Source organism: Periplaneta americana, chromosome 4 (genome assembly GCF_040183065.1).
Source record: "Periplaneta americana isolate PAMFEO1 chromosome 4, P.americana_PAMFEO1_priV1, whole genome shotgun sequence".
Taxonomy (NCBI): Eukaryota; Metazoa; Arthropoda; class Insecta; order Blattodea; family Blattidae; genus Periplaneta; species Periplaneta americana.
The window spans coordinates 69,527,136-69,552,154 of NC_091120.1; the positions used below are offsets into that span (position 1 = coordinate 69,527,136).

The 25,019-nt window shown below is 35.2% G+C and overlaps 1 protein-coding gene across 1 annotated transcript in view; it reads left to right on the plus strand.

The window, feature by feature from the left end:
- Positions 1-16,003: 16,003 nt before the first annotated feature.
- LOC138697865 (probable serine/threonine-protein kinase kinX) overlaps positions 16,004-25,019 on the plus strand; it is a 28,214-nt gene continuing 19,198 nt past the window's right edge. The window contains exon 1 of the mRNA XM_069823448.1: positions 16,004-16,144. Within this exon, the coding sequence (XP_069679549.1) occupies positions 16,118-16,144 (27 nt within the window). The 5' untranslated portion in view covers positions 16,004-16,117. The remainder of the gene's footprint in view (positions 16,145-25,019) is intronic.

Below are 25,019 nucleotides of genomic sequence, written 5' to 3' on the forward strand. Positions count from 1 at the left end.
TACTTCGACGAACAACATTTAATGACAGAGCAAGAAGAAGACAATGAAAACACAGCAGCAGTTGCAATAAAATTATCGCGTCCTTTATCTGCGCCATCAAGTTGCTATATATTTCCACCACAGGATGATGCTCTACGAAATGCAGGACCATCCCCATCAACAGCACAAGACGTAAGTACAGGTACGCTCACAAATTGTGAGCCAATAATGGACAATGATTATTATCGTTAAACTGTCCATTATCAGGGTTCGTTCAGTTGTATGACAATGGATATTATTCAAGAAGCCACTTCACGTAGGTGTGAAACTTCATTGAAATATTATAATAAAGAGTTGTTTAGTTTAGTCAACTGTCCGAAGACGGGTCTGAACCTCACAAATGATACCAACAAGACACTACTTATGAGGCAATTAGGCCAGGAGATAATGGGGTAGGGTGGCCAGTTCCTTTCCCCCTCCACTGCATACATCGGCGACTTGCTATATATTACACTAGTCAGACTTGAGATGCATACAAACAATTGTTCTTCCTCTGAAACATATCAAGTGAGATGTAACCACCTGATAATAGGTGTATATATCAGACAGAACCTCAATCAGAGGTAATTAAACAGTATAAAAAGGTAAAGGTATCCCCGTAACATGCCATGAAGGCACTTGGGGGACATAGAGGTAGAACCCCATGCTTTCCATGACCTCGGCACTAGAATGAGGTGGTGTGGTCGGCATCACGCTCTGACCGCCTTTTACCCCCGGGAAAGACCCGGTACTCAATTTTATAGTAGGCTGAGTGAACCTCGGGGCCGTTCTGAAAGTTTGGCAACGTGAAAAAATCCTGTCACCATATTATCATTTAAATTTGTAGCATGTATTCAGTTTAAACATACGACTAATTTTTTCTCCAGTGTTCACTGCTGTTCGAAATTGAGTGTTCTGTTTCTATATTTTCTATTTTTATTAGATTGTAAATACATTCAAATTCTTTATTCATTCTAAAGTGCATATAAAAACATTGTTCCAGATGTTTAAACAAGGTGTGAAATTCACCAAATTCCTCCGGTTTCAAGTTTGTCATGCACCTACTTCCAACACTTTTTTTCCTAAATGATAATAGCCGAAGCCGCATTTTCGATGTCTTCTTCAAACTCTGAAGAACTGCTGAACTACTAATTCATTCACCTTTCATCTCTACTACAGAAAGGCTATCGAATAAAAGAGCGACTGAACAGATTGTAAGTGTTAAGTGACATGGCGTGGCGATAATGTGCACACAACGCGGCACAGCATGTGCTTTCCAATTTATATGATCTCACAGGAGTACACATGCCGTGGCAATAATGTGATTCCACCTTTAGAGTCACAATGTTCACAACATTTTTAATTAATAAGAAGTTACAAAGTTATTGGAATAGAAATGAAATGACACAATTCTCGAATCTTCAAATGTAATTACGATTTAGTTGTGCATGTCTTTAGAAACTTTCATACTTCGCCTATTTCGTTTCTTAGCCAATGGCTAACCATTTTATTTTTGATGTAACAATTTATTAGTCCACTGAAATATTTGTCAGTGAAGATACTGGCACAGTTGCTGCTTTAGGGATAAAGCATGTATCTTGTATGTTATTTATTACATCAAGCAGATGTGATTTTAAAATCTCTGCAGGCATGGTACCTTTCGAAGAAAATAACCTATGGTTTGCTTTAAATATTTGCACATTCCTCGAATAATGAAAACCATTGCAAGTGGTACTTCTAAAATTTTTACGTCGGTTGAAGTTTGTTGATTAGGTCTATTTATACCTAATTCAATGAATCCCTCGAAGTACTTGTTTTAGCTTTATAAGTTATATTTTCCTTCAAAGTCATTTCATCTACAACAATAACAGTTAGAATCATTCATTCAATGATAGAATATCCGATTTTATTTTTAATAATGAATTGTAAAATGGTGGGATTTATACCGGGGCCTATACCAAATTCACGAAGTCAATTTTGGAGAGATCTGTTGATAAACATAATTTTCTTCTTGAAAATCTTTAGCCTTGAGGTGAGCAATAATGGAATGTTGCGGCAAACGTTTTGTCGTAACTGGAATACCGCCTCCACATTTCCTTCTTTTCAAGCGCACTTGGGGCTAATGAATTCACCATCTTAAACAATTTTAATTAAATGGGCGTTTGAATTTGCTGTGTTCGGAGCTGTCATTTATACTTGAGAAAATTTTCATCTTTTAGGAATTCTTGCATCGTAAAAAAATAACTTTATTTAATGAAATATTAATAAGCATAGGGCTAGGTAAATTATTTTCTCCGAATAACTACCTGAATCACTTATTATGAAAAAACATGAGTCCACTTTATTCACAAAATCAACAATTCACATTTTTACGTTACGCATCCCAACGCACACTATTTGGTTAAAAAAGTCAAGACTTTCAATTTTTGATTACGGAGAAACTATAAAGAAATTGTATATTCTATGAAGAAAGTAAAGTAGATTTATGCAGTTTAATAACAGATTCAGTTAGCATAGAGAATATTATGTAATTGCTAATGTACTAACTAATTACGTGGTAGAGAAATATCGTCCGTCGTTTTTGTCTGATATCAGAGAACTCACTGCCTCCTCCATGCAAGATCTAATACGTTTCTCTGGGATCTTCGCGGTTTTTTCATTGTGTTTTGATTTTGATCCATATTTTCGGAAAATGGATTTGTTAAATTTAGTGAAGGAATAATTTTATTGTTACCTTCATTCTGTTATTAAAAACAAAATATTAAAAATTAACAGTCCAACGACTGATGTGAAACTTCAGTATAATTTTCCAATTTATTACACTTTATTTTTACTTACCCCTGATGTTCCAAAGTATTAGTTATTGAAGTCCGATAATCTAAAGTGATCTGAATATATTCTGTGATTTTTGTACAAATATTCTGTCCCTCTAATCTAAACGTTTCATCTAGAACTGTTGACAATGTTTTTAATTAGTGTTAGCATTTTGCTTATGATGTTGCTTGTGTTTTGTTTTTTAAAGAATTTTAGATAATGCCGCAAATAGCGATAGTAGCTACGCGCCCTATTAAACCTCACTAACTAACGTCTAGGACTTCAGGCCTTATCCTTTGCGTTTATTTACCTATATGGGCATGGCATACCTAAAGAACAAAAACAAATAGGCTAACTGTAGTAGTAGAAGCAATAATAATAATAATAATAATAATAATAATAATAATAATAATAATAATAATAATAATAATAATAATAATGATAGTAATAATAATAATAGTAATAATAATCTTGTAATAGAAAAGTAACAATCTGCTGGTATTTACATGACTAATCCCTATCTCTATCTTTTGGAAATCTGATGAAAGAACTAGCAGCTTTTGCTGAGCGTAGTTTCTAAAAGAAACAATTCGACATCTAACTGACATTGTGTGCAACTATAATAAGAATAATCCTTATGACATCACGTGTTTGTTGAGGAACAAAACTCATATCACAGTTCATCGCGATAATCGTCACGTCATCTTCGCTGCTTACAATCCCTGCCGCTAGATAGCAGTGGTGAGTCATTTGCCACTTTTACCGTGAACTTTCCAGTATTATCGTTGGAGAGTATTTGGTTATACTCGTAGTTACTGCGGTAATAGTCTCAAAATTATTTTGTTTCAATTAAAATATTCCTTTCTAAATGTAAGGTTTGATGAGTCTGAGTTTTTTGTCCAAAATTTCCCAACCAATTTTAATTTCAATTACGTATTACTTTCGAAACACTGTGTGTGTGTCTGTGTGTGTGCGTGCGTGCGTATGTGTGTATGTATGTATGTATATAAGAAATTTAAATTATGTTTATTTAACGAAGCTTGCAACTGCAGAGATTATATTAGCGTCGCCGGTGTGTCGGAATTTTGTCCCGCAGGAGTTCTAAATACCATCGACCTCGGCTGGGATCGAATCCGCAACCTCGAGCATAAAAGGCCAGCGCTATACCAACTACACTACCGAGGGCGACTGTATGTATGTATGTATGTATGTATGTATGTATGTATGTATGTATGCATGCAATTTAAATCGCACTGCGTTGGTTTCATAAATACAGTACATCATTATTTTGAAGAAAATTATTGCTCCTCAAGAAATACACATCCCATACGAGTATATCAGGAAATTCATAACAACATTAATTGCAATAATCCAAAGCAGACCATTAGGACTGTCCGGACATAGGCTATGTATTCTTCGCACTGTTTAGATTTCTGGACGAAATCTTCGTCAGAGAGACCAAGTAGTCTACTAGAAGACCTTCCACAATCAGATGATAGACTAGACTTAAACACATTTGCGGGCGAGACCACAAGACTTTTAGGTTTCTTATGCCCATGATTGTAATTGTAATGTTAATGTGCCATTTGTATACGTGAAGCAGATTTTTACTTTGTTTGGTCTCTGCAATGTCATTCAGAATTACGTTTCGGAGACTTCTTTCGGACCGAGGGTTTTATTTTATTTTTTTTTTTTTTTTGTTAGTGGAAATTCTATAAAGTTCCTATAAGTGCAACATAAAGAGATCTTGTGTCAAGGACTGACGATGGTTTATTAGTTGCCCACTTGAGGCTATTTGCAGGTGATGACAGAAATCGAGTCTTAGTGTTTATTCATGCTGACTTTCATTCACCCCAATGTCAATGCCCAGGTAATGGAAAGCCTTGGAAGGTCTTGCTTAAGGTCACATCTCAGGTGAAAGTTACGGCGTGATGAGAAGAGGTTGCTTCACTGTGATTACGGGATGGAGAGCAAACAAACACATTATGAAATAGACGAAACATTTAAAAAATGAGAAATGTGAATGCGGAGATTAACAGAGAACCTTTCAAAGGAGGAGAGATGGCAAGGAATGGAAGGACAGTAACTATCAGTCAGTATATTTACCTATTACCTCATCTACATTCCTACTCACTAAGACACTTATTCATTCATGCAAGCTAATTACGAATGTACCTATTCCTCTATTATATAACTAATTAATTCATCAATGTATTCATCCACTTAATCATCTATCAATTCATCTTTTAATCCATCTTTAAATTAGTTAATCGTTCTTCCATCTATGACTAATTCATTCATTTGCTCATCTCTCAACTCTTTCATCGGTTTATTCGTCAATGCTTTCCTCCATTGATGCGTTATTACAATGACTAACGTAATAAATATATCCTTTTATTCAACAATTCACTCATTCATCTAATAGAGCAAGCATTTAAATCCTTAATCCATCCTTCAATCGAATTCAGTAATACATTAATAAATTCACTCATCCTTCAGATGAGTCACCAATGCATTCTCTAATTCATAAATTGATTGGTTGAATGATATGATATACATTTGTTTGTCAGCCATCTTTTACTTACTTACAAATGGCTTTTAAGGAACCCGAAGGTTCATTGCCGCCCTCACATAAGCCCGCCAGCGGTCCCTATCCTGTGCAAGATTAATCCAGTCTCTATCATCATATCCCACCTCCCTCAAATCCATTTTAATATTATCCTCCCATCTACGTCTCGGCCTCCCTAAAGGTCTTTTTCCCTCCGGTCTCCCAACTAACACTCTATATGCATTTCTGGATTCGCCCATACGTGCTACATGCCCTGCCCATCTCAAACGTCTGGATTTAATGTTCCTAATTATGTCAGGTGAAGAATACAATGCGTGCAGTTCTGTGTTGTGTAACTTTCTCCATTCTCCTGTAACTTCATCCCGCTTAGCCCCAAATATTTTCCTTAGCACCTTATTCTCAAACACCCTGAACCTATGTTCCTCTCTCAGAGTGAGAGTCCAAGTTTCACAACCATACAGAAGAACCGGTAATATAACTGTTTTATAAATTCTAACTTTCAGATTTTTGGACAGCAGACTGGATGATAAGAGCTTCTCAACCGAATAATAACACGCATTTCCCATATTTATTCTGAGTTTAATTTCGTCCCGAGTGTCATTTATATTTGTTACTGTTGCTCCAAGATATTTGAATTTTTCCACCCCTTCGAAGGATAAATCTCCAATTTTTATATTTCCATTTCGTACAATATCCTGGTCACGAGACATAATCATATACTTTGTCATTTCGGATTTACTTCCAAACAGATCGCTCTACTTGCTTCAAGTAAAATTTCCGTGTTTTCCCTAATCGTTTGTGTATTTTCTCCTAACATATTCACGTCATCTGCATAGACAAGAAGCTGATGTAACCCGTTCAATTCCAAACCCTGCCTGTTATCCTGAACTTTCCTAATGGCATATTCTAAAGTGAAGTTAAAAAGTAAAGGTGATAGTGCATCTCCCTGCTTTAGCCCGCAGTGAATTGGAAAAGCATCAGATAGAAACTGACCTATACGGACTCTGCTGTATGTTTCACTGAGACACATTTTAATTAATCGAACTAGTTTCTTGGGAATACCAAATTCAATAAGAATATCATATAATACTTCCCTCTTAACTGAGTCGTAAGCCTTTTTGAAATCTATGAATAACTGATGTACTGTACCCTTATACTCCCATTTTTTCTCCATTATCTGTCGAATACAAAAAAATCTGATCAATAGTCGATCTATTACGCCGAAAACCGCACTGATGATCCCCAATAATTTCATCTACGTACGGAGTTAATCTTCTCAAAAGAATATTGGACAAAATTTTGTACGACGTCAACAAAAGTGATATTCCTCGAAAGTTACCACAGTTGGTTTTGTCCCCCTTTTTAAAAATAGGTACAATTATGGACTCCTTCCATTGTTCTGGTACAATTTCCTTTTCCCAAATAGCAAGTACAAGTTTATAAATTTCGCTATATAATGCACTCCCACCCTCTTGTATTAATTCTGCTGGAATTTGATCGATACCTGGAGACTTGTACTTTTTCAGATTTTCTATCGCAATTTCGACTTCTGAAAGCGTGGGTTCGGGTATAAATGGCTCAGCAGTTTGTATTTCAATTTCGTCCCGATCATTTCTATTTGGCCTATGTACATATAGTAGTTGCGCAAAATAGTTTTTCCATCTGTTTAGGATTGATGGAGAGTCTGCAAGCAAGTCACCATTCTCATCCTTGATCACGTTTACCCTTGGCTGATATCCGTTCTTAAATTCCTTTATACCCTTATATAAATCTCGAATGTTTTTATTCTTACTATTTGTTTCTACCTCATTCAGTTTTTCTTTCAAGTAACCTCTCTTTTTATTCCTAAGTGTACGACTTGCTTCCCGTCTTTCATTGAAATAATTATCTGTCTTCTCCTCAACTGGATCCTGTAAGAATTTCAATTTTGCCTGTTTCCTTCTTTCTACTACCATGCAACAATCTTCATCAAACCACGGTTTCTTTTTCTTAGTTTCATAATAACCTATGCTCTGCTCAGCTGCAATTTTGATACTATCTCTGATATTTTCCCACACGCTATTAACATCTAATTCTTTCTCAACTTCGTCGGAACTTTCTAAAGTGGCAAACCTATTCGAAATTTCGACCTGATAATTTTGCTTAGCTTCCTCGTCCTTTAATTTCAAAATATTGAATTTAGTAATATTAACTTGTTGCTCTACTCGCTTGGCTACTGATAATCTTTCTCTTAATTCTCCAATCACCAAATAATGGTCAGAATTACAGTCTGCACCCCTGAAAGTTCGAATATCTACTATATTAGTATGTCTCCGTTTATCTATCAAGATGTGATCTATTTGGTTGTGTGTCAATCCATCTGGAGAAGTCCAAGTATATTTATGTATATCCTTATGGGGAAATGTTGTACTTTTGACAATTAAGTTTTTCGATGTGGCAAAGTTGACTAATCTAACTCCATTGTCACTACTAATTGCGTGTAGGCTCTCTTTTCCAATAGTTGGTCTAAAAATATCCTCCCGTCCTACTTTAGCATTGAAATCCCCCAATAAAATTTTCATGTGATATCTAGGGAACTGATCAAAAGTATGTTCCAATTCCTCATAGAAGCTATTCTTTATATGGTCGTCTTTCTCTTCTGTAGGGGCGTGAGCATTTATAACTATGATGTCGCACCATCTACCCTTAAGTACTAAATATGATAACCTGTCACTGATAAATTCGACCTTTTTTACTGCTGATTTTATTCTTTTATGAACAAAGAATCCTGTTCCTAATTGGTGATTATTGTTTCCTTCCCCATAATAGAACAAGTAATCTCCTATTTGTGATATGCCATTCCCATCTAACCTAACCTCTTTTACTCCTACGAAGTCTATTCTATATCTAGCTAGTTCTTTTGCTACTAATGTTACCCCTCCTGTTCTATAAAGACTAGTTACGTTCCAAGTGCCAAATCTCAAATCCTTATTCCTTTGCTGTGGTCGTGCCAGAGAGTCAGTCCTATTCCGAGGCTTATTATAGGGATACGTAACAAGCTGTTTTTTACGGTGATGGGTTGTTAGCCCTTCGCCCAACCCCCAAGCTGGAGGACCACCCCTTATCGGCTGTCCACGACTGCTTATTCAATATATTCGCAGCTACCCCCCATATCTGGAGGCCGTCTCCTCTATCCGCAACCTGAGGACGCGCCATGCCGTGGTGATAGGGACCCACAATACATGGGTCAGCCATCTTTACAATGTATAATTATGATGGACCATCGCATTTCTGCTTTTCGATCCACCATCCCTTTAATACATATCACTATTTTCTATAAATATAATCATTTTCCAAGTATTTCTTCATTACTTCCTATTTTCCTGTTTTCACTGAATTGCTGTATATCCCTCCCTCTCTATCCTCTTCTATTCTCTCTCATACCTAGACTGTCTCCCTTCCATTTCTCGCTTTCGTATTAAATATTGCATATTCCTTTCCTTAATAATTCACATTTTTCCATTCATTTTCTTCTCTACTATCAAATCGACCTATTCTTAATCATTCTTTTCCAGCTATTTTCTCCTGAATTAATTGTTTACATTTCCCTTTCTCTATTTTTATTTACGTATTTATCTCTTTCTCTTCGCTTCACTCCTAAATTTCCTATTTTCTTACCCCTTTCCATATATTTATTCCTATAATACTCCTACAGTTATAGTACTCCGATAATACTCTCAACCCACAACATTGAAAAACATGAAATATTTAAATCACTTAATTACACTTCCAATTTCTCTCTCTTCTTCTTTACATTTTTTCAGATGTTTTTTCACTTAAATTTTCTTTTATTCATTGTTTGTATGTATATCTTACTACACTCTTATATTATCTTCTTACACTTAATACTTTCTTCTCTATTTCTATTCTATCACTTTTGCCAACCCTGACTTTCTTGCACTCACTTTTTAGCACTCTTCTTCCTCTCCAATTTTATCCTCCTCACTATTCTGTCCTCCATTTCGCCATTTAATAACTTCTCAAAAGCCTTATCTATTCTGACCTCATAATCACTAATATCTGGTAATCGCTTCATTCCTTCGCTCGTTCTTATCATGTCTTCTCTTGCATTTCCTTTATTAGTCTTCTTATTTATTGATGTATACAACTTTAAAAGAGAAGGAAATTTCTAGGACGGAACACACTGTGGTATATTTTAATGTCATATTCAGGAATGTAGCAGTCTTGTTCTCGATTCAGAATTAACAACTAGTTTATTATAACATTCTATTCCAATCACCAAATTTATAGAAAGTAACAAAAATGTTTATTTTCTCAAAATTGCTTCTTTTTTCCATGTTATAGGCTATTCGCTCAATTTTTCTGTCGGCTATTTAAGGACGTTATATCAGCTACTAGATTATTTAACATAGTTAGAATTGATGATAGTGAGGTGGTATTTGGCGAGAAGACACCAAGAATTCGCCATGTGATTACCTGATATTCATCTTATATTCGGGGAAAACCAACCAGGTAATCAGTTCAAACGGGAATCAAACCCACGCTCCAACATGGTCCAGGATTAGCACGCAAACTCGCCTGCCGCTTCAACGACACCGAAGACTAAATATTCACTAATTAAAGGTATTATATTCGTTAGTTGTTCGTTTCTGTGTTCTACATTGCAGTAGATAAAACACTAATGAAAACACTATTAGGAGCCTTTCACTTCATTTCCATACCGTGCAATCGATCGTGTCTTCACTTTAACACTCTTCCTTTGGAAATAAATTAATAGTTCCTTGAATCTACAACCTTTGGCCCACAAACTCACAAATCACATAAAGTGAAATCACTTCCTTGCCTCGAGGTGAATAGGTAGAAAATCATCACATAATAGGCCTACATCATTTGGACATAGATCACAGTTTCTTTCATGTCTTGTGGCTAAACGAAATGTTTTCGCCATGAAGACTTATTATTACAACTAAAAATGCTAATGGCAGTCTACGAGCTGAGGTTATTAATGACACTGCATATAGTGACAGGAACAAGTAAAAATAAAAACTCCTCAACTCGAATTTTATCAACAGTAATCTCATTAGAGGTTTTGATTTATCTAATGAAAATCAAAACTCGAGTGGGATTTAATTGACTATTACACGATTAGAAGAAAATATATAAAGATTAGAAGTAACGAAGTACTCAAATACAATAAAATATTCATTGAATTACGAAAATACAACTGTTTTCAAATGTATTATTGTACCATCTCAGCATTACATGCATGCTAGATGGCAGTAGTGAGTTATGATTACTAGCAATGCCTTCTCGTCGAGAAGTTATCGATCTATATCACGATGGCAGTGTTAGTAGTCAAGAAGGCTTTGTTGATTCAGTTTCATTTTTATTAAAACAGTTGCATTCCACTTCAGTTATCCGAATCCCAGTAATCAACGTCACTTGACAGATGATTTTCAATAAATCTTAATATTAAACAATCTCTGATACGTGACTATCCATAATATCATATAGCAGAAGCTATAACATAAACTAAATAATATACACAAGTGTTAGAAAAGTTTTAATGAACGACGGTGACATAAAAAATAAACATGAATAATTTTAAAAGGAATAATTATTGAATGTACAATTTTCAAATTTGAATGCGGTTGGTGGTTCAATTGATGTTCTATTGGACGTGTGCGTAATAGAAGTGGAACTCGTTGATGTAGGCCTACGTGGTGTATTCAACTTATTCAGGATTTCCCAATGGTGCTCTTCATTTATGTGTAAATAGGATTTCAGAAGATGCATAGGTATGATCAGTGATTTTTATTAATTCTTGTTCTTGAATGCCAATATGAGTCATATTTGAAACTGCTGTGCATCGACTGGAGTGGTTTGTAATTTTCTATATATATATATTTTTTTTTTTTTGACGTCCAGACCAGCGCAGTTTCAAATGTTGGCAAACAAAGAAACAAATGCTAGGGAAGTGATAAAATTGTGCGATAAGCAGCCATGATTGGTTGAAATACGTCCTTGCGTACCGTTTTATTGGTCAAAAGTAGTATGACGTAGTAAAAGTGTAATAGTCAACAGATATCACATGTGATCCCGATCAATATGGTTAAGAATTATATGCACTTAAAACTAAGAAATGCTACCGAGTAGTACTAGAATGTAGGTACTTGTTATCAATTAGGAAGGTTTCTAGGCCTGGTTCAGAAGACTGCGAAATCCAACAATAGATAACTGAGCATATGAATTAGAAAAGCGGAAAATGCATATCTTGTATACCTCGCGCTGACATGTGACGATTAAGAGAGTTCTGCATAACCGGTTATGGGAAAAAAAGTATTGCTACTAAATCCCTGGCACTGTAGACAGTATGCAAAGCTCTTCAGTCTTGCTGACTGCCTCATGTTCGGTTTAACGACCTGTTTCTCATTCTTTGTGGGTGGACGGCTCTAGGGTATAAAGATATTACATTGAGCTATCCCAAGAGACCTTGCATGAACGCTGTTACCATCGCGTAGCTTGTAATTTGTATTTCCTCCTCTCTCATTAATTCATTCATAAATTCAACCATCCAGGTATTACAGTTGTTATCGTCAAGAGCAATAACATGCAACGTGAAACTACAACAATTGGGAGCCTGAGAGTAATTTTAGCTTTGTTAATAAGTTTCTTTCTTCCTCAAAAAGAATTTTTTCATGAAGTAAGACTGCAACTGCCTAGAGTAGTTAGAAGGCTGTGCTAGAAAGAGTAGATGAAGAAAGAATGATGCTGAACTTGATCTGAAAGAGAAAAACGAATTAGTTTGGTCACTGGTTTAGAAGAAACTGTCTTCTAAAGAATGTACTGGAAGAAATGGTGAACGGGAGAAGATTTCATGGCAGAAGAAGATATCAGATGATAGACGACATTGAGATACGAGTATATGGTCGTATGCGGAGACTAAAAGGAAGGCAGAAAATAGGAAAGATTGGAGAATTTTGGGTTTGCAGTGAAAGACCTGCCTTTGGGCAGAAAACTATGCATGAATGAATATGAACTTCTGCTGTTTTAAAGGTAGGGTAAGAGCTGCACTGCAATAAAAAAGTTGAACACAAACTTTTAGCTACCAATATGACTTGTACGGCATAAAAATATAAAAAATGGCGTAGAACGTGCATTTGAATAGTTGTTTGGGAGCACAGCGGGAATACAGCTTCTTGACGTCTGGTTGCTTTCTCAACTTGAACACGTTTTTAAAATCAAACCGAAATATGAGTAAATAGGTAAGTACAATCTCTTTCGATCGGTTACACTACTACGATGCGAGCTTGAACTTGGTTGGGACACGCGATGACTGGTGACCATTTTCCCAGCAGTAGGTCTAGACTATATCTCGGGACTCCGATGTGCTAGCGCCCTGATTTTGGTGCCAAACGAAAGCTCTCGCTATTCTCGATTTAAGATAGACGTATACACGTGAAACCCACGTCTGTGTCCACGACACGGCCACATCTATTTTTTTCGAGGTTTCTCATACTTTAAAACGAATATTAGGTAAGCCCATAGGACATTATTGGACTTACTTCCCTATCCCCAATCGCACTGCTAGATATAGGCCTACGAGTACTTGTAGTTGATAAAGCATCATTACTTACTCACTTAGAAATAGTTTTTAAGGAACTCGAAGGTTCATTGGCGCCCTCACATAAGCCCGCCATTGATCCCTATCCTGTGCAAGATAATCCAGTCTCTATCATCATATCCCACCTCCCTCAAATCCATTTCAATATTATCCTCCCATCTACGTCTCGGCCTGCACAAAGGTCTTTTTCCCTCCGGCCTCCCAACTAACACTGTATATACATTTCTAGATTCGCCCATACGTGCTAAATACCCTACTCATCTCAAAAGCGCCATTAAATAACCTAAATAAAACAACATAAGAAGTTATTTCGTACGTTTCTCTTTGTGAATATTTTTTCGCTGTATTTCTGTTTCATTCAGACTATAATGTGTTTGTATTCTTATCTGGAATGTAGTCTCACAGTCACAGAATAAACATTTAAACTTATATTAAAAGTTCAACCTTGAGTTTATTAAACCTTCTGCCTAGTAGTGATGAATTTTTTCCCATCGAACTGTACTGGCAGCGGGTGATACGTGCGGGAAAAAATCACTTTCTCTGTGATTTTGATAAACTACCAAAATGAGACAATAGTGGTCGTTTAGAAGTAGGTCAGACTTCGATCTCAGGCCATCTGGTCAGAATAGTAATTCTGTACTCCTAGTCATTGTCTTCACTATAGTTATCAATAACCACTGGCGTTCGAATATTAATGTACACTGAAAGGATTTAAGCCTATGGCTGTTGATTCACTGCGATATCAGCCGACATCAAGGTGAACCTGTTCTCAGAGAGTGAAAAGCCTCATTGCCCCACTTGTGACTTGCTTCAACTGTTTGACGAGTTTTTATGTCCTCAGCTCACCATAATTCATTCTATAAATCTATAGAGATCGTTATTACATAAAAGTATAATAAAATGGAGCGTTTTATAGTTTTTTTTGCACAAGTCGTGAAGTTGTTTGTGCCTGGCACATTAAGGTTTTGTCCTCTCGCTTCCGGGTGCGCAGGGGTCATGCACCCTCCGCGTTTCTGCAGGCCATATTGCGACTTGTTAAATAACTTCGCCATATACAATTTCTCGGTGCCGGTTACCTTGTTTGTATTTTCACAATTGGTTTTCAGTCGCTTGAAATCCACCAAGTATCCAGACCGATTTTCAAGAGCTGAGGCGTCTCCACGCAGCGTGGCAGGTAGGAAAATCATAGTTACAATTGATTTAGGTATCAATAACACAAAAAAACTGGGATAATATTTCGACATTATCGCTCTAGCAATTTCTGTTTTCAATACTGAACCACCGCTATGGTTTAGGGCAGCAAGTTGGACCTATCCTTCCAAGCGCTTGGACGGATCTTTCTTGGACTGATTATCTGGTTCAATTTCTTTTTCTGACGTCTTCTCCTACAGTAAGGCTAATATCAGGGACTGTTATGGCGAGTATTCAAATTCATCTCACCAAAATACCACCTCATTATCACCAATTAAATCAATATTAAATAGTGAACAGTTAAATTAATTCAGTGTCATTTAATATACGACTGAAATTATTACTACTAGGCTACAAATTTAACTTAAAACTAATTATATAAGAGACAGAGTTTAAAATACTTTCCTATGAATAATAATAGTAATAATAATAATAATAATAATAATAATAATAATAATAATAATAATAATAATAATCCGTTCTTGCCTGTGCATGATGTCATTCTTCCACACCTGCTATACAGAGTGGAAGTGAAATAACAACGAAAATAGAATGAAACGATAGAACACATTGAAACGAATAAAATACGTAAATTAATTTAGTGATTAAATGCACGGGTTATTAGAAAATTAAGTTGCAAGTTTTAGACGTCTGGCAACACTGCCGTTAAACTCTGTAGCTCATAATTACGACAGCTTGATATTATTACACTGACGGTATCTCGAAAACGCTGACAGACCGCTGAGTTGATGCATTTCTCTCCAGTTATCGTTGCACCTTTGAGTTGCACGCGATCCACATCTTGTTCGTCGTAAATTAATAGCATATGGAGACATTCCGTGTTCGTAAATTGGCATTGCGATACCCGATATCCGATACACACCTACACTGAATATCAGCGATAGGTATGAAGGCTGCTAAGACACTAACACACATTGTACTCGTTCTCTTTCCAATACTTGTGCAAGAGGGAAACAAACTCTGGCCTATCAGGCAATACGGTAAACTTCTCCCCCACTTCTTCTCTGACTACAACGTTGCAATTTCTTTCCATTGTACGCTAAATTCAAATTTGTGTTTTTTAAATGTAATTTACACGAAAACCGTCAATTCTACTGAATATATATCCTATATATTTTTATTATATATACACACAATTTATTTATTTTTCACTTAATTATTAAAAACTCAAGCTCAGTTTATAAACTTTGCAAAAATCATACTTGTTACTAATAAAAAAGTTATAATTATAACATTTAAAATGATGATAATTAAGGTACTTATGTACATCCACGGCTGGGTTTGCATGATGTTGTATTGTACTTTACATAATAAGATAACGAATCAAATTTCAGTTTCAAAACTCACTTTCGGACCTCTGACTATTAAGATCTCGGACCCCAAATTGTCCGCTAAGAACTACTGCACTATAGGCATTCATACAAGCGTCCGTCTCATCGTGCGGAAAGACGTCAGATACCGACATCTGGATAGTGATTACAGTAAATTTCCTTAGAATAAGGCTGTTTAGGTATTCATACAGGCGTTCCCTTGTGTGGGGAGGCGTCGGATACCGATAGCTATACTGTATACATAAATGTAGCAAGTTTTCTGACAAGAAATTTCCATAGGCATCATATAACGTCCGCTGGATACCTACATGGGGACACATCAGTGCTGAAAGCTGGATAGTCCAGAGCATTCTGCTGTCAAGAATTGAATCACTGATGGCTTGTTACCTTTGGATTTGGATTAACACTGGCATTTGTTAACAGGGGCCTGACGAGCGACGGCTACATACCTATTCCCTGCGCGCAGAACGAAACTGTTCTCGACTGCTTTACGCAAATTGACTATCACACCGTAAATCACGTGATCATACTTGAAGGACAGCAGACAACATGAAGCGGACAAACAGGTTTCATTTGGTTATTATTATTATTATTATTATTATTATTATTATTATTATTATTATTATTATTATTATTACTATTATTTTTATTACCATACTAATATACTTCATATACCTTATCCTTTGACTTGGATGTTGGCTATGATTCTAGTGAATTTATATGGCCACAGTGATATGCAGGGAATGATGAAATCTTAGGCGTTTTTCACGTTGCTTTTCTCGAATGGATAGAGTGATGATTAATCAGAGGAATGCTGAAATGTTAGTAGAAGAAATGACAGTGCCACGTGAAAACCTGTCGTTAAACATCGTCTTTGTCTTCCATAAATTCCACTTCGACCCACAGGAATTTTAACTCTTTTCTCCAGTGGTTATTGATAACTATATCAAACGCTCTAGCCGTTCGACTAATGACGCTTCATTACAAATCTTAATTCAATGTTATAGCACTACAATTCTATATTTATTATTACTTAATCATCAAGTGAATAATTATTTTCATAATCCTGGATTATAAGAACCATGTGAATATAAATCTTATGATAGAATCAATTATTGATCAATTTACAAAATTATTTACCGGCAATCTCACACAATTAGTTTCAGTATTAGACAGTCCTGTAATACCTAACGAAATTTTAATAGAAATTCCTTTATTACTGCGTTTCGTGGAGACATTCTTCAGGTAATTTTGTAGGAAGTATTTTTTCTATCCGGCCAATAATTTTATTAGTGATTTTTCTTCTGTTACTACGCTGATGTTTCACTTCAATCATTAGATATTTCCCCGCATTTCGAAATCTTCTCAACCTCCTTTCTTATAAGGTTTCTATAAAACAATAGAATTGCAACATCTATAATTAAGCAAACCCACTTTTGTTCTTTATTACTATGTCATAGACTTATTGCATTCCATAAATGAATCTGTACTAAATTTATAGGTTGATTCCTAATTACTGACATCTGTTCACATTCACTTGTTAACGTTAGGATTGGCTTATGTAAATACAATCATTATTTATTTATTTCTAATTTTCAAACAGCTTTACTTCGTCACCAACATTATTATTACCTCCACCACCACCCGAAATTTGTCCACAGTTTTGCTCAGTCCATCTGTTCAAAGCGATTATATGAAGTTTTAAGAATTGTAAAAATGTATAAATTGCAAACAATTCCTATCCAATTACATTTCTATCGCAATTTTCACACCAGCCAACTCCTGAATCGAACCCGAATCCGTCTAGTGTTTAATCGCGTTCTAGTACAAAGTTACTTGAGGGACTTCATCTCAGTAAGTGACAGCCCGTTAGTTGACGGATCTGGTGTACTAAGCAGAATTCCGCTGAGCTCAGGCTAATTCAAATGGAACAGAAGACCATCGACGTCCGAGATCCGAAAATGAAAGTGAACATGAAAACACTCGTAAAATGTAGTAGAAAGTTAGGGATCGTTGGACAGAAACAGGTGTTATGTACTGTATCATTTTTCACTTTCGTCGGATGCCACTTCATTCCTTTCATAACTCAGATGAGTAATGGAGATATAACAGTGGATCCAATAACTCCAAGTAGCAGACGAACCAATCATTCCTTTGTCGCGCTCGTAACTCGTTGTTAGATTGCTTACAAGGGAGTCCTATTTTGAATGTTAATGAAATTAAAATTATTATTATTATTATTATTATTATCATCATTTGTATTGTATTAAATTCATTTATATGATTCCATCCTTTCATTTTCAATTATCACTATTTTTAATTGCCGTTATTTTAATAATTATTCCAATGTAGTTTCATTAATGTATTTGTAATGAATTGTCTTGTGCTGAACTGTTACTGGCCCCTAGCTGTTGTACAGTACATTAAATAAATAAATAAATAAATAAATAAATAAATAAATAAATAAATAAATAAATAGATAAATAGATAAATATATATATATAAATAAATAGATAAATATATATATATAAATAGATAAATATATATATATATATATATTATAATATATAAAGAAATACATAAATAAATAAGTAAATAAACAAATTAAGTAATTAATAATAAATAAATTATTATTATTATTATTATTATTATTATTATTATTATTATTACTATTGTTATATCAAAAGTTCAAATCATATGGAAATTATTAAGTTCCTATATCTTATCGGTAAAATTAAACATACCGTATTAAATATAGTGAAAAAAAGGAACTACTGTATTCTAAATCTCTGTAAACATTGTTCGTACCAATATTTCTATATAATGCTGAAAATTATATGTTAATGTCTCACCACAAACGATCAACTGACGTAGTAGAAATGAAGCTACGGAGACTCTTATCTTAGCCTATATCTTGAATGACCATACAAATGAAAATATTATAATGGAATTAGGAATTACAGGAGCTAAATGACAGCTGTGAGCAGTATAGGATGAAGATAAATGCAAATAAGGCGAAGATCATGGTCATAGGAAGAAAAATAAAGAAGGTAAACTTGCGAATTCTAAATGAGCAAATGGACAGCTTCAATTACTTGGAGTGTACTACAAGCAGTAACATGAGCTATTGCCAGGAATTCAAAAGGAGGATAGCAATGGTCAAGGAAGCTTTTAATAGAAAAAGGAACATCTTCTACTGACCTCTGGAGAAGAAAGTAAGGACGAGACTAGTGAAGTGCTTTGTATGGAGTGTGACACTGTATGGGGCAGAAACATGGACATTACGACGAAGTGAAGAGAAGCGACTAGAAGCACTTGAAATGTGGACATGGAGAAGTGGAACGTATGAAGTGGACAGACAGAATAAGAAATAAAGTTGTATTGGAGACTGGATGAAGAAAGAATGATGCTAAAACTGATCAGGAAGAAGAAAATGAATTGGCTGTGTCACTGGCTGGTTGCACAACGAGACAAAAAATAAAAACTCAAGAATTGTTACACAAATGGAAATATTTAATGTCACAACAGCAATCACATTCAAGTTTTGAAAATTTTTTCCGCCAGATGACGACCTTGACGATGTTCACACTCAGAGAGTTTAGAATGTAGATCGATCAATACACGTTCCAACATGGCAATAGGGATGAAATCCATTTCAACACGGATGTTATTCTTTAACTCCTCAATGGTGTATGGCCGACTTGGATACACTTTGCTTTTCAGGTGTCCTCACAGGAATTAATCACACGCTGTTAAGTCAGGGGACCTGGGAGGTCAGTCAATGTAACCATTCCTGGAAATGAATGTTCCGATGGGACAGGACCATTTCTTTTTGATATTAAAATAACGTCGATATTTCCTTCGAGCAGCGGCCGCACTACCACATTTTATATAAAAAAACTTTAACAGCTATTGCTTGTTGGGCTGCATTCCATCGAACGCGGGTTCGATTTTCACTTGGGCTGATTACCTGATTGAGTTCTTTTTGAGGTTTTCCCCTACCGTAAGACAAATGTCAAGTAATCTATGGCGAATTCTCTACTACTAGTCTACTAGTCGTTAAAACTTAAGAATATTGCTGGAGAACCTTTTAAGTGTAGTGTAAATATTTGTAATTTAAATATGTATTGTATTGATTAAGGCTGGTTGAGTGGAAGAGAAGGCCTTATGGCCATAACTCTGCCAGCGAAAATAAAACATTATTATTATTAATTCTCGGCCTCATCTCGCCGAACATCATCTCGCTATCATCAATCCTATCGACGCTAAATAATCTCGTAGTTGATGCAGTGTCCTTAAATAACCAAGTAAAAAAAAAGAGATCCATTCCGTCGATCATATTTCTGGCGTAATATTGTTAAACAGATGATGGTCAAAACTGTTTCTGCAAATGGCGTAGTATTGTCACAGTCTAGTATATAGTCACGAAGCTCAATATGCAGGGAATATGCATCCATAGATAGTTGCTAACCACTAGGGTCGCTACTATCACCTCAACACAGATAATGCGAAATAGTACCGGCACAGTCTATTGTTCCTAGTATCCTCAACAACTCAAGCTTCGTGACTGTATATACTAGACTGTGGTATTGTTAAACAAATGACAGTAAAAAATTGTTGGCAACTTCAAAAGGAAAAATTTTCTCAGAAAATTAAAAAAAAAAAAAAAAAAAAAAAAACGTTTCTTTGAGATACTTTACGATTGCATAGAAGCGTCAATTGAAAATATTTTCTTAAGAAATCTTCTTCTTGTTTGCATACATCGATAAAATTCTGTTCTCATTCTTGCGTATGAAAGCTTCTTTTACAAGTTTCTAGATCAGAATTCTACTACAGAAACACACAAACTGAAGAAATTAGCGGATTATTTCCATATACATTGTAAACGAGCTCGTAAATAGGAAGCCCGCAGTTCCTCTCGAGCGAGCACGGCGAAGTGTGACCTCCATAACGAGATCAGATTGAACCCCGCATCTCGAGAACGCCCATTTAGAACGTTTGTGGCTTTCTTATGAAACTATACCGCGCAAGCAGAAATGGATTTCGCCTCCCTCGGCTATACCATACGTGACTGACTATATGGCCGTCACACACGTATCAACAATCAAATTAAATTCATCCACGAAAGAATATTATTCTAAATTGCATTCGAATTTCCTGCCAATAATGGAGCTATTCTGTAGGACTTTCCAAGCTTTCCTGTATAAATTCATGTCTAATTTCGGTTACCGAGGCTACCTCTGGAGCTTTCCATGTAGATATGAAGAATGTTCTGTTTTACGTCTATAGTTCAGGCGTGCAAGGACATCAGGAGAGAAAATGTGTCTTAAAAGTTTTCACTACATGTAACTATTGATACATAATCCTAGTATACCAGTTACTAGATTGTAAAACCTCGTGTTATCACAAAGAAATATCTGATCAAGTGATATTACAATCTCAGGACCCATATGACTTAATCTGCAGCAACAGAATATGAAAGCAAATTGCAACACAACTTATAACGTTACAACATGCCATCAATCCGACATAAGTCTATACAAATCGGCTCTCTAAAAGCATACAATGAAAAAATCAGGTTCTTAGTCGTCGTCGCCATCACCATCACCATCACCATCACCATCACCATCACCATCACCATCACCATCACCATCACCATCACCATACCATCATCATGTCGGCCTCGGTAGCGTAGTTGGTATAGCGCTGGCCTTCTGTACTCGAGGTTGTGGGTTCGATCCCGGCCCAGGAAGATGACATTTAAGTGTGTTTAAAATGCGGCAGGCTCGTGTCAGTAGATTTACTGGCATGTAAAAGAACTCCTGCGGGACAAAATTCCGGCACACCGGCGACGCTGATATAACCTCTGGAGTTGCGAGCGTCGTTAAATAAACTATAGTTTAATTTAATTTCATCATCATCATCATCATCATCATCATCATCATCATCATCATCATCATCTTCATCATCAGTGGCGGCAACACGTATCAGGCCCTGTGTAGTCAGTTACATTTCCGTATTTTCTTTGAGAGTCCAAGATTTCTTCCGCCCTCCTGGTTATATAACTAGGTGTATATGTTAGTTTTGCCGTCCTTTGTTGAATACAAGTGCTCACATAACAATATCAGAACCTTTACTGGTATCAAAACATTGTTCTGCTCAGTTCCAATGCTGTTATGTCTATTCATCCAGCCTCTTTAAACTGTGAACAGCTACATGTCTCTTAAAAATCTCATCTCCGATGTTTGCATTAACATGATCTGCTCTCCTGCGATCCAAGTTTCATTCTGAGTTTCGATGGAACAGTGACTGTTTTAAAAATTCTTAATTCGTGTTCCTTGTCCGGTTTTGATTTTAAAACTGTTATGTATTTTAATATTTAACAAATTATATGATAAAAGTTTTGTTTGATTAAAGTTATTACTTTAAATACAGAAAGGAGATGGAAAACAATTGGAAGATACAAGAAAATCATGCAATGGCAATGGTAGGAGAAAATTAAGTATTCAGAAGAATCAGGAAATTAAATTTTTGTCTTTTTCAGTGAAGTTATCTGTTCGAATTACATGCTCTTCAGTGTATAAAAGTCCTAAGAGGGAAGAAAAAAGCGAGAAAGGGAGATAATAAAATAGAAGAGAAGGAGGAGAGACGAGAAAATAAATAGAAAAAACGATCAGAGAGAAGAAATGATAAGATTAAATAAAATATAAGAGAAGAGGAGTGGGTGAGTTGGGGAGGTGAAGGGATGGGAAGGAAAGAGAGGAAACAAAATAAGAGGACGATAAAGGAAAAAAAATAAACCAGCAATTAAGGGAAGATAAAGGAGCAGTGAAGAGAAGATAAAAGAGCAGTGAGGAGAAGAAAAAAAGAGCAGTGACCAGAATATAAACATGCAGTGGAGAAAATATAAAAAGACAGTGAAAATAATATCAAAGAGAAGTGAAACTAAGATAAAGGAGCAATGAAGAGAAGATAAAAAGCAGTGAGGGGAAAATAAGTAGCAGTGAAGATAAAATAAAAGAATAGTGAAGCGAAGATAAAAAGCAGTGAAGAGAAAATAAAAGAATGGCGAAGAGAAGATAAAAGCAGTGAAGAGAAAATAAAAGGATAGTAAAGAGAAAATAAAAAACAGTGAAGATAAGATAAAAGAATAGTGAAGATAAAGTAAAAGAATAGTGAAGAGAAAATAAAAGGATAGTGAAGAGGAGATAAAAGCAGTGAAGATAAGATAAAAAATTAATGAAGAGATGCTAAAAGGGCAGTGAAGAGAAGATAAAAGTATAGTGAAAAGAAGACAAAATGGAAGTGAAGAGAAGATAAAAAGCAGTGAAGAAAAAATAAAAAGCAGTGAAGAGAAGATAAAAAGCAGTGAAGAGAGGATAAAGAGCAGTGAAGATAAGATAAAAAAGGAATAAAGAGAAGATAAAAGGACAGTGAAGAGAAGATAAAAGTATAGTGAAGAGAAGACAAAATGGAAGTGAAGAGAAGATAAAAAGCAGTAAAGAAAAAATAAAAAGCAGTGAAGAGAAGATAAAAAGCAGTGAAGAAAAGATAAAGAGCAGTGAAGATAAGATAAAAAGGAATGAAGAGAAGATAAAAGGGCAGTGAAGAGAAGATAAAAGAATAGTGAAGATAAAGTAAAAGAATAGTGAAGAGAAAATAAAAGGATAGTGAAGAGGAGATAAAAGCAGTGAAGATAAGATAAAAAGGAATGAAGAGAAGATAAAAAGGCAGTGAAGAGAAGATAAAAGTATAGTGAAAAGAACACAAAATGGAAGTGAAGAGAAGATAAAAAGCAGTGAAGAAAAAATAAAAAGCAGTGAAGAAAAGATAAAAAGCAGTGAAGAGAAGATAAAGAGCAGTGAATATAAGATAAAAAAGGAATGAAGAGAAGATAAAAGGACAGTGAAGAGAAGATAAAAGTATAGTGAAGACAAGACAAAATGGAAGTGAAGAGAAGATAAAAAGCAGTGAAGAGAAGATAAAAGAATAGTGAAGATAAAGTAAAAGAATAGTGAAGAGAAAATAAAAGGATAGTGAAGAGGAGATAAAAGCAGTGAAGATAAGATAAAAAGGAATGAAGAGAAAATAAAAGGGCAGTGAAGAGAAGATAAAAGTATAGTGAAAAGAAGACAAAATGGAAGTGAAGAGAAGATAAAAAGCAGTGAAGAAAAAATAAAAAGCAGCGAAGAGAAGATAAAAGTATAGTGAAGAGAAGACAAAATGGAAGTGAAGAGAAGATAAAAAGCAGTGAAGAAAAAGCAAAAGAATAGTGAAGAGAAGATGAAAACAGTGAAGACAAGATAAAAAAAGGAATGAAGAGAAGATGAAAGGGCAGTAAAGAGAAGATAAAAGAGTAGTGAAGAGAAGACAAAATGGAAGTGAAGAGAAGATAAATGGAAAGAGAAGAGAAGATAAAAGAGTAGTGAAAAGAAGGCAAAATGGAAGTAAAGAGAAGATAAATGGAAAGTAAAGAGAAGATAAAAGAGTAGTGAAAAGGAAGCAAAATGGGAGTGAAGAGAAGATAAGAGGAAAGTGAAGAGAGGATAAAAGGGTAGTTAAGAGAAGATAAAAGGGCAGCAAAGAGGAGATAAAACATCAATGAAGAGAAGATAAAAGACCAGTGATGAGAATATAAAAGAGTAGTGAAGACAAGATAAAAAGTAGTGAAAAGAAGACAAAATGGAAGTGAAAAGAAGATAAAAGGAAAGTGAAGAGAATATGAGAGCAGCGAAGAGGAGAATAAAACAGCAATGAAGAGAAGATAAAAGACCAGTCAAGAGAAAATATTATAGTAGTGAAGAGAAAATAAGAGAGAAGAGAAGATAAAAAGGAACTGAAAGTAAGAGAAAAGAGAAGATAGAAGAGAATATAAGATAAAAGAGAAGATAGGATGAAAGAGAAGATAAGATAAAAGCGAAACTAAAAGAGAAGACAACAGAATACAAGATAAAAGAGAAGGGAAGGTAAGTTAAAAGAGGAGAGAAGATAAAAGGAATTTGAGATAAAATAAAAGAGAAGGTAATTTGATTTTCTTACGAAGAGCAATAAAATTGGAGATGATTATGAAGAGGAAAACTTGACATCAGTATTGATAAAAATATGAGAGGACAGGGCCTGAAAATGAAATGAGACTTCTCGAATCATGAGAAGCCTTCAGAAGTATGTATAAGGAGAAGTGAGATTTCTACTACATAGGCTTCTTAGACCAACTGTTTACACGACACCAATTACATTAATATTAGCTGAAAACTGTAATTAATCCGTTATAACATAAAGTGTGTGACACAAAATACTATTAACACGAAGATTATAATGAAACATACACAGGCCTACTTCAAAAATAATATGCTAATTTTACTCGTCGGTAGGCAGATATTTTTGAAACATGAATTCTGTTGTCTACACTCTACAGTATATGCATTACAACTTCCTCGTAGTGTCGACGATG